The 11,516-nt window shown below is 45.1% G+C and overlaps 1 protein-coding gene across 1 annotated transcript; it reads left to right on the top strand.

Annotated features, from left to right (window-relative positions):
- The first annotated feature begins 9,132 nt into the window (after window positions 1-9,132).
- LOC144773839 (endogenous retrovirus group PABLB member 1 Env polyprotein-like) lies at window positions 9,133-10,644 on the top strand. The gene has a single exon (XM_078658932.1). It carries the CDS (start codon window positions 9,133-9,135, stop codon window positions 10,642-10,644), a length of 1,512 nt encoding a protein of 503 aa, XP_078515058.1.
- The last annotated feature ends 872 nt before the right edge of the window (window positions 10,645-11,516 follow it).

Raw genomic sequence — 11,516 nt, 5'->3', positions numbered from 1 at the left:
TATAATGAAGTGTGGATCAAATACACCAGAAAAGATGGTGTTTTAAAATGGCCCCAATATGGTAGCTTTGACACGGAAATCCTAGATAACCTCGAAGTTAAACTCTTCAAGAAGAAAGCCCGGCCGGCGATGTTTGACTCTTTCCGCCTATGGCGTAAGGAAGCCAAACAGAAGGAAATTAAATTAGCAAAGAAAAATAAGAGAGAAAGGGGTATTTCGATAATGCAAGCTGCCATGCAGTATAAAGATAACGAAGAAGAACAGATGAGTGAGCAGTTGCACAGGCAACGTAAAATGGTAATAGATAAATGTTATCCAGTTGTGCCGCCTCTTCAGCAAGATGCAGCAAAAGAGCTTAAAAAAGATCCCCTAATGTCCCATTTGTTAAGTTCGCCACCCCCTTATGCACAGAATGCTACGGCACCTCCGCAACCTTTAGTTGCACAACCTTTAGTTGTATTGCCTCCTGCTCCTCCACAACCACCAGCTGCTCTTCAGTTGGTTCCTATTCCTCCGGTGCAGCCTCCTCAAGGGCCACCGGCTTTTACATCTGCTCTTCCTTTACTTCCTACAACTTTGACTACTATAACGACTACCACTCCTGGTACTCCTCCTGACACTGCCTTTGCGTCTGCCTTGCCTGCTTTCCCGCTTGTCTTTTCATCGACTTCTCCTTCTGTTCGTCAGAGAGTGGCTAGTACTGTTACTAGTTTTCTATATCCTTTCTTTGGGGCGACAAGTACGACCCCTACTTCTGAGCGTAAACAGTTGCGTAGCCAACTGCCTGATTCTAGGGAGAAAGAAACGTTGAATTATTTGGCACATAGATGGGTGACCGACCCGACAAAATATGACCTAGAATCTATCATGGATGTCTTCCGTCAGTGGGAAGCATCGAAGCAGAGATACGTTTTTGAGAAAATGTGTGGTTTTCTATGTGAAGATTTAGAGGACAATGATATGGAGCCCAATCCGCATGAGTTGTGCCGTATACGGTTCGAGTTTTCAAAAGGCGCAATTGTGGGTTCAGATGTTAAGAAAGCAGTTGCGACGTTGTTATCATTAAGGACTGAAGGTGTCTCTCGTTCATTGTTTGAGTCTGATTCATCTGTTAAAAAGAAGGGAAGACAATATCCCATGAGAGAAGTTCCCCCCATTTGGAGAGATGGGGATGCGAAAGCTAATCCAATTATTCTGCCACACTTTCAGCGTGTGTGGGTACATGTTCCATGGAAGCGAGCTGAAGTTTTGGCCCTTAAGCAGACATTGCCTGATCCCCGTAAAAATCCTGCAGGGTATTACAAGGAGTTGTCACAGACTGCTGGGTCATGTATGATGAATTTAGCGGATATAGACATGTTGTTTGGGAATGTTGTTCCACAGCCTTTATGGGATAAAATTCATCATGCAGATCATGATCAGGAGTTAGGTGACACATGGGCTAATATTACTGCTGCAGATGGCCAACAAGTTGGTGGTGCTAAGCCTGAGCCTTTAGTAGCTGAACTTCCTGGTGAGATCATTGATTACATGAAAACTATAATGCCTGCGATGCGTGTGAATTGGGATAAATTGTCTGCGTGTGAGCAGAAGAAAGATGAAACCGTGTCAGATTTCTTCACCAGGTTTGAAGAGACGTTTGTCGACCACAGTGGTCAAGATATGAGTACAGAAGGTGGCCAGCGGTTGTTCGTCGATAAGTTCGTGCACAATTTGTTACCGGAGTTGTGTAAAAAGTTAAAGGATTCAGAGAGTTCTTGGGCAGTTTCCTCTTCAGCACAGATATTGGCTACTGCACAATATTACGAAAGTCGAGATAAAGATGAGAAAGATAGAGCAGAGAAGAAAACTAAAGAGTTGAAAACGAAGGTTTTGTTACAGCAAGAATACCCGCCACGTGGTGGGCAAAATAGTGGTGCTCAGAGTAACTATCAGAATAACTATCAGCAGCCTCAACAGTTTCAGAGGAACTCACAAAGAGTCGAGTATACTCAACCACGTTTCCCTGTAGGTCCCAATCAGTGTTCGTATTGTAAGGAAGAGGGTCATTTTAAATATAGTTGCCCTATTCTGTTACAGCGTATGAATGGTGCTTCAGGTGCACGAGGTCGAGGTGTTCAAAAAGCTCCTAGAGGTAGAGGACGTGGAAACATCCCTCAGAACACACGTCCCTTTCCGCCTCAAAATTCAATGAATAGTTTTGATCAGCAGAATAACGCGTCTGGTAGGATGGCTCAGTACTATGCTGATGATTACTATGCAAAAGATGAGCATATGGAAGGTAATGATTGCTAGGACAGCCGTAGACAAAGAGAGGGAGTTGTTTCAGTTCCAGTAGATCAGAGTGGACCTTACGTTGAGGTGATTACATCAGGTGTGTCAGAGCCTTTTCTGTTGGATACTGGTGCTACAAAGAGTTCTATAATGCACTCTAAACTCCCTGGCGCACCTTTGTCTGGCGAAATGAATGTTTCAGTAGGTTTTTCTGGCGCTCCGGTTAGGAACCCGATTTCTAGTCCTATGTCTCTTTCTGTTGGACCTTGTGAATTCGAAGCACCCCTTATTTTAACGACAGGTTGTGGTGAAAACTTGTTAGGATTAGATCTGTTGAAAAGATTGTATGCGACTTTGTACTGTTCTCCTTCAGGAGTACAACTTACACTAGGTAAGAAAGTGGTTTCTCCAATGTATTTGTCAAGGGATAAACGTCCGACAGAATTGTCGTTTCTTCCTGATATTCTTTGGGCTACTGGTCCTAATGATATGGGTCTTTTGGAAATACCACCATATGTTGTGACATTGAAAGCCAATGTTAAAATGCCACGAATTCCCCAATATAAAATCTCCAGTGAAGGTGAAAAAGCGTTGTTAGCAATCATTTACGATTTGATTGAAAAAGATGTAATTGAAGAGACAAGAGGCAACGTTTGCAATAGTCCTGTTCTGCCTGTTTTGAAGCGAACTGACCCTTCCCAGCCACCTGTGTACAGATTTGTGATTGATCTTAGAGAGGTCAATAAAATAGTTGTGCCACAATTTCCAGTTGTTCCTGACATTACTGCCCTATTGACTATGATTCCAGCTTCTGCCACCTGGTTTTCGGTGATTGACTTGAAGAATGCTTTCTTCAGCATCCCGATTGCCGAGGACAGTAGGGATATTTTTGGCTTCAGTTTAGGAGGTCGAAGCTTCCGCTTCAAACGCGCTCCCCAGGGCTACTGTGAAACTCCATCAATATATAGTCAAGCTTTAAAAACACAGCTTGATACGATTGTTTTACCTGATGGCGCTACCCTCATTCAGTATGTTGATGATTTGCTTGTTGCTGCAGATACTGAGGAAATCTGTAAAGAAGCCACGTTGTCATTGTCGCGTCATTTGTGTGATTTGCATCACAAAGTGTCTCTCTCAAAATTGCAATATTGTCGACAAGAAGTGACCTACTTAGGTCATCTCTTATCGAAGGAGGGAAGGAAACTGACCCCAGAAAGAATTCAGGCAATAGGGAAATTGAGTGTGCCAAGGACACAGAGAGAAGTGCGTGCTTTCTTGGGTATTACATCATACTGTAGACAATGGATACCAAATTTTTCGTTATTAGCCAAGCCTTTGGTGGCATTAACGTGTAAAGAAACACAGAATCCCGTCCCATGGTCTGAAGAGTGTCAGAAAAGTTTTTCCGAATTGCGTGATGCATTATGTTCGGCTCCTGTGTTGGGTACCCCCAACTACAGTAAGCCCTTTACATTGTATGTCCATGAGAAAGAAGGTTGTGCATTATCAGTGTTGACTCAGTCTTTTGGGGACAAGCATTGTCCATGTGCGTATTTTTCGTCGACTTTAGACCCGGTAGCTAAAGCATTGCCAAGTTGCTTGAGAGCCACAGCGGCAGCAGCTGTTTCTATTCGACAGTCTGCTGGTCTAGTAATGAATAACACGTTAATTGTGATGGTCCCACATGCAGTGGACACGTTGTTAAACAGAACCAAGACACAACACTTAACTAGTGCTCGATTGTCAGGTTACGAGTTGACATTGTTAGCGAGTCATGTGCACATAAAAAGATGCAACACTCTTAACCCAGCTACGTTGTTGCCGAGTGTAGAGGAATTAGATGATTCAGAACAGCATGATTGTTTTCTCAGTACAGAAGAAGAAACGAAAGGGAGAATAGATCTTAGGGATACTCCTCTTGCTGAGTGTGATGGTACATTATGGGTGGATGGTTCATGCTTCAAGCTTCCGAATGGTGACACGACTGCAGCATATGCTGTCACAACTTTGCATACGATTGTTGAAGCTGCACGTATCCCACATAATTCAGCTCAAGCAGCAGAATTGATTGCACTTACGAGAGCATGTGTGTTGTCAAAAGGAATGAAAGTGACCATCTATACCGACAGCCAGTATGCATTTGGAGTGGCTCACAGTTTTGGACGATTGTGGAAAGAACGTGGGTTCCTGACTTCGCATGGAGCTAAGATTCAGCATGGTCAGTTGGTGAATGCACTTCTTGAGTCACTTACTTTGCCGTTGCAAGTTGCAATTGTGAAATGTAGCGCACACATGAATGTGACTGATGATGTTGGTCGTGGTAATGCATTTGCTGACGAAATAGCAAAAGAAACAGCGAGGAATGTGATGAGCCGAATGTATGTTGCAGACCCTGCAAGATGGGTTGGTGATGTTGGAATGTGTGAAGACACGATAGAGAGTGTGAAGTCTATTCAAGCTGAAGCTACAGAGAAAGAGTTGAGTGTGTGGAGAGAAAGTACGGGTAAAATGGATGCAAATGGTTGTTAGGTTGAATTGTCAGAGCATCAGAAATGGTTGTTACCCGATGTGTATGTGCTTGCAGTGGTTACAATGGCCAATGGAATGGCTCACATCAGTGTGAAAGGGATTTGTAAGTTGTTGGCTCCAGTATGGCAAAATGCTGGAATTCCTAAGTGTGCAGAGAATGTGGTCAAGAATTGCATGGTGTGTCTGAAACACAATCCTGGTAGGGGAACCCCAACTCCAGCTGGTCATTTTGCACCTCCTACGTATCCGTTCGAGGTTTTGCAGCTAGATTTCATCCACATGGAAAGGTGCAACAATTTAAAATACGTACTCGTTGTTGTCTGTGCCTTTTCAAGATGGGTGGAAGCCTACCCCCTAAAAGACAACACTGCCTTATCCACAGCTAAAGCCCTTGTGAAAGAATTCTTCCCTAGATTTGGAATGCCAAGAATGGTCTGGAGTGACAATGGGAGTGAATTTGTGGGTCGAGTGATGAAGAAAGTATGTGAAGGGCTAGGCTTTCAACAGAAATTCCACGCTGCAAATCACCCCCAATCAGCTGGACTAGTAGAATGCTACAATGGCACGCTAAAGTTAAAACTGGCCAAGATTCAAGCGAGCACTGGTCTTAAATGGCCTGACGCTCTGCCCTTAGCACTCCTATCCACTAGAATGACTGTGCATTCACGAGTGGGACTTAGTCCCTATGAGATCGTATTCGGCCGCCCGGCCAACATATGGGGAGTGCCAAGGCCCACCAAATTCAGTGAAATCGAATACCCTGTTTTGCTTGACTATTTGTACGAATTGACGGCTGAATTGCGTGTTTTACACCAACAGGTGCATGATACACTGCCTCAGGTCTCTGAAGCTCCAGGACATCAGATCGTTCCTGGATCCTGGGTTCTAGTAAAAAACTTCCAGCGGATAAAGAACGACCAGCCCAGGTGGACCGGCCCACACCTCGTCCCTCTTTCAACGAGATCAGCTGTTCGAGTGGAAGGAAAGAAGCACTGGATCCACGGTGTACATTGCAAGAGGGTGCCTTTGCCTCTGCCGTACGACCAGTATGTCCAGGAGGGTGTCGCCGACTCAGAGACTGAAAGAGTGCCTCGTTTTCTGCCTTTGAGTGATGCACGTATAAAAGGAACACTTACTGAAAAAGAGAGTGACAATATTTTGCAACCAGCTGTATCACCGTCAATTCGATTGGACACCCTTGTTGTTAAATATTTTGTCCACCCTAAGCGTGGAAGGGTATACCCAGATGTGAGTCCCTTGCTCATTGCACCATCAGGATTCAAGCAAGCCGGGCCGACGACGGCTGAAATGCCAGAAACCGGTCCCCGGAAGCTTGTTTCCTTCCCAGTGTAAGAATTGGCTTGGTAGTTTGGTTTGCCCTGTTCCCATCATGCACTGGGACAGGAACAGACTAATTTGCATATAGCCATGTTCTGAACTGGGATGGTGCAGTGAGCTAAAAAACGGTGTTGGATCTAGCCCTGATCTCTTGACTGGGTGAGAGTATTCTGCTTAATTCAGAAACTCTGTCCATCACCACCCCTTGTTGTTAAATATTTTGTCCACCCTAAGCGTGGAAGGGTATACTCAGATGTGAGTCCCTTGCTCATTGCACCATCAGGATTCAAGCAAGCTGGGCCGACGACGGCTGAAATGCCAGAAACCGGTCCCCGGAAGCTTGTTTCCTTCCCAGTGTAAGAATTGGCTTGGTAGTTTGGTTTGCCCTGTTCCCATCATGCACTGGGACAGGAACAGACTAATTTGCATATAGCCATGTTCTGAACTGGGATGGTGCAATGAGCTAAAAAAACGGTGTTGGATCTAGCCCTGATCTCTTGACTGGGTGAGAGTATTCTGCTTAATTCAGAAACTCTGTCCATCACCACCCCTTGTTGTTAAATATTTTGTCCACCCTAAGCGTGGAAGGGTATACTCAGATGTGAGTCCCTTGCTCATTGCACCATCAGGATTCAAGCAAGCCGGGCCGACGACGGCTGAAATGCCAGAAACCGGTCCCCGGAAGCTTGTTTCCTTCCCAGTGTAAGAATTGGCTTGGTAGTTTGGTTTGCCCTGTTCCCATCATGCACTGGGACAGGAACAGACTAATTTGCATATAGCCATGTTCTGAACTGGGATGGTGCAGTGAGCTAAAAAACGGTGTTGGATCTAGCCCTGATCTCTTGACTGGGTGAGAGTATTCTGTTTAATTGAGAAACTCTGTCCATCACTACCCATTGTTGTTAAATATTTTGTCCACCCTAAGCGTGGAAGGGTATACTCAGATGTGAGTCCCTTGCTCATTGCACCATCAGGATTCAAGCAAGCCGGGCCGACGACGGCTGAAATGCCAGAAACCGGTCCCCGGAAGCTTGTTTCCTTCCCAGTGTAAGAATTGGCTTGGTAGTTTGGTTTGCCCTGTTCCCATCATGCACTGGGACAGGAACAGACTAATTTGCATATAGCCATGTTCTGAACTGGGATGGTGCAGTGAGCTAAAAAACGGTGTTGGATCTAGCCCTGATCTCTTGACTGGGTGAGAGTATTCTGCTTAATTCAGAAACTCTGTCCATCACCACCCCTTGTTGTTAAATATTTTGTCCACCCAAAGCGTGGAAGGGTATACTCAGATGTGAGTCCCTTGCTCATTGCACCATCAGGATTCAAGCAAGCCGGGCCGACGACGGCTGAAATGCCAGAAACCGGTCCCCGGAAGCTTGTTTCCTTCCCAGTGTAAGAATTGGCTTGGTAGTTTGGTTTGCCCTGTTCCCATCATGCACTGGGACAGGAACAGACTAATTTGCATATAGCCATGTTCTGAACTGGGATGGTGCAGTGAGCTAAAAAACGGTGTTGGATCTAGCCCTGATCTCTTGACTGGGTGAGAGTATTCTGCTTAATTCAGAAACTCTGTCCATCACCACCCCTTGTTGTTAAATATTTTGTCCACCCTAAGCGTGGAAGGGTATACTCAGATGTGAGTCCCTTGCTCATTGCACCATCAGGATTCAAGCAAGCCGGGCCGACGACGGCTGAAATGCCAGAAACCGGTCCCCGGAAGCTGGTTTCCTTCCCAGTGTAAGAATTGGCTTGGTAGTTTGGTTTGCCCTGTTCCCATCATGCACTGGGACAGGAACAGACTAATTTGCATATAGCCATGTTCTAAACTGGGATGGTGCAGTGAGCTAAAAAACGGTGTTGGATCTAGCCCTGATCTCTTGACTGGGTGAGAGTATTCTGCTTAATTCAGAAACTCTGTCCATCACCACCCCTTGTTGTTAAATATTTTGTCCACCCTAAGCGTGGAAGGGTATACTCAGATGTGAGTCCCTTGCTCATTGCACCATCAGGATTCAAGCAAGCCGGGCCGACGACGGCTGAAATGCCAGAAACCGGTCCCCGGAAGCTTGTTTCCTTCCCAGTGTAAGAATTGGCTTGGTAGTTTGGTTTGCCCTGTTCCCATCATGCACTGGGACAGGAACAGACTAATTTGCATATAGCCATGTTCTGAACTGGGATGGTGCAGTGAGCTAAAAAACGGTGTTGGATCTAGCCCTGATCTCTTGACTGGGTGATAGTATTCTGCTTAATTCAGAAACTCTGTCCATCACCACCCCTTGTTGTTAAATATTTTGTCCACCCTAAGCGTGGAAGGGTATACTCAGATGTGAGTCCCTTGCTCATTGCACCATCAGGATTCAAGCAAGCCGGGCCGACGACGGCTGAAATGCCAGAAACCGGTCCCCGGAAGCTTGTTTCCTTCCCAGTGTAAGAATTGGCTTGGTAGTTTGGTTTGCCCTGTTCCCATCATGCACTGGGACAGGAACAGACTAATTTGCATATAGCCATGTTCTGAACTGGGATGGTGCAGTGAGCTAAAAAACGGTGTTGGATCTAGCCCTGATCTCTTGACTGGGTGAGAGTATTCTGCTTAATTCAGAAACTCTGTCCATCACCACCCCTTGTTGTTAAATATTTTGCAACCAGCTGTATCACCGTCAATTCGATTGGACACTACAGAACCTGAACTCCTTTTCCGAGATCAAACAATACCTGGAAAGCAAAGATACAATCTGAGGCCGAGAACTATGGACAAATAAAACAAATGATCTTTTCTAAGAACTATTTCTCCCATCTGAGAAACTTGCCTATTTTTGCTTTTCGAACCGCCATCCGGGTTCCGCTGCTAGGGTCGCGATTGCCCAAAGTCTTTGGGGTGCAGCTGACGACGTTAGGTCGACAGTTCTGGTTGGTCTAAGGGAGTTGCCCTAGACTGACAGAAGCATTCCTTAGCAGAAACAACCTACCATCGCGAGCAGTATTTTAGAGAGGATGGAGTTTTTCGAGGTGGAGAGATCTGCCATAACTGTGAACTTTAAAGCTAGAATATGTGAAATGATGACCAAAAAACGTTTTCTGATAGTATGTATTTTTGTTCTATTCAGTGTAGTGACGTTTTTTATTGGATACGTTTTATTCTCTTATCAAGTGACATTTGCACCCACTACATCGCCCATGCCTCCTCCTACTGTTTCCTCACATTCTTTTCAACCCGTTCCTGAACACGAATCAGCTAGGAGATTAGAGTTTATTAATAACTCCTTTGTTCAGCTCTTGCACCAACACCAACTTGTAATGAACACGACTAACTGTTGGGTGTGTGGTCTTATGCATCACACAACGGATAAAGGTATCCCTCATCTGGTCCTGCCTTTCAGCCATAATGGTTCTGTGTGGGCACACAGAACAATGTTCATATATGCACATGAAGTCTACCCCCTACGCTCTGTAACAGACAATCCTAAAAATAGTGCTCTAGTTAAGGGTATAGTAGACATGATTAAGGAAGATATTTCCTATGAGACTATCCCGAGAGATGAGACACTAGTATACATAGGATGGAACGTGACTGGATATGGAGCTACTCTGAGTGAGAAACAGCAAGCTAAGAGATCTTCCCCGATTTGGATTGTACCCCATCAGGGTCACCTGTGTCTGCAAGGTACTGGCAAGAATCCCAGAGCTCAGTTAGGGAAGAGTATCTGTACTAAAACGTATGTTTTTGCATCCCAGACTTCCCCTTCGTTTTTAGCAGCTAAGGGTACCTATTTCATCTGCCATGATAGAGCCTATACATGGTTGCCCCCTGACTTTTCGGGCACATGTTTTGTTTCGTTCCTGCTGCCTCCCACCTACACAGCAGCGGCAGATTACCACAAGACAAGGATAGTTAGAGGTGTCTTGAGTAAAGAAGACACTGCAGGACAAGAATTTGGGGACTTTGTGAAGGGTTTTCTGCCGTTTTGGGGACCCATGGTTAACAGCAGGAACATAAGGCAATTGACAAGGGTAGTTGAATCCACGGTAGTTGAAACTGCCGGTGCCCTTAGTAACTTGACTGCTGAGCTCCAGTCGGATCGTCTTATGACGCTTCAGAACAGGGTCGCATTAGACGTCATACTTGCAGACCGAGGTGGGGTATGTAAATTGATCCAATCAAGTTGCTGTGTTTTCATTCCAGATAACGCCCCAAGAGTGTACCAGGCCATCTCCAAACTGCATAAGATTTCCGAATCTATTCATGTAGATAAAGGAGATTGGTCGTTAATGGGATGGTTCTGGGAACTGATATCCGCCTGGGGATGGAAAATTCTGATGGCCATTGGGATTGTCTTAGCCATTCTTTTCCTGTTCTGTCTGTGCGTGCAGTGTGCTCCTGCAATATGTGGCCTCTGCGCTACATCTTGTATAAGGAAACCTGTATCAAAAGACGAACTAAGTAATAGAATGATGTTACAGCAACATCTCAATGACTTTAGGAATATAGACCTGGACTCAGATTAGCATGAAGATAGGTTAATTGCCTATGTAAGGGCAAAAGGAGGGTTTGTAGTTCTGAAAATTCTGGACTCGTGAATAAAACTTCGTCGAAACGTGATGAATTTGGTATCAAAAGACCGAGAATGATGAGTACACTATGTACGAGCATTTTCGTCATTTTCGAGTAACGATTACACTTTAAAATCGTCATTTTCGTTCTGAACCTTAGGTTCCATTTTGTGTACGGCAGCCATTTTGTGAGTTGCCCTCACATAGGCAGATGATTAAAGCCAAATTCGATTCCCAAGGACACGTACACCTTAATTGACTTCTCTGTGACCTGGGCAAGCTGGAACAAATTGCCCCAGGACGAACCTGCCCGGCCAGTTCCTTTCCCAGTGGCCGAGCGAGATAGCATCAAGGCACAGCCTGCCATAAACCTTTTCATCGCACACACACCCTGCCTAATCTTGCTCCCACCTGTCCCTGTTCCTTTCTACATGACTTTCTTTACAAGGAGGAGGTGCCCTTTTTATTGGGGGTACACCGATATCTGATGAAAATGTTGGGCCTTGCCGGGTAATTTGTTATGGGCTGGACGAACTGTAATGTGGGCTTGTCATCATGACTCTGCTTTTCCTTTGTAGCGAAAACATGTGAATGGTATACTAAAATGTGAAGAATGTTTGCCTAAAGCACAATATTTCGTATAAAAAGAGAAGCCTGGCTTTGTAAGATTGAGCAGTCTCCTGAGAATATACACACCGTGTTGTTGTACTTCTAGGACGCCTGTTACTTGGTTGCAGCCAATAAATTCGATCTTTGACTTCACCTAGAAGACTCTGAGTTTCTGTGTCTGAATCAGGAAAGTACTCGAGGTCTTAGGGTGTACCCTG

Source organism: Lissotriton helveticus, chromosome 8, assembly GCF_964261635.1.
Source record: "Lissotriton helveticus chromosome 8, aLisHel1.1, whole genome shotgun sequence".
NCBI lineage: Eukaryota > Metazoa > Chordata > Amphibia > Caudata > Salamandridae > Lissotriton > Lissotriton helveticus.
The sequence above is the reverse complement of the archived record's forward strand: the minus strand, read 5'-3'. Positions and strand labels throughout refer to the sequence as shown.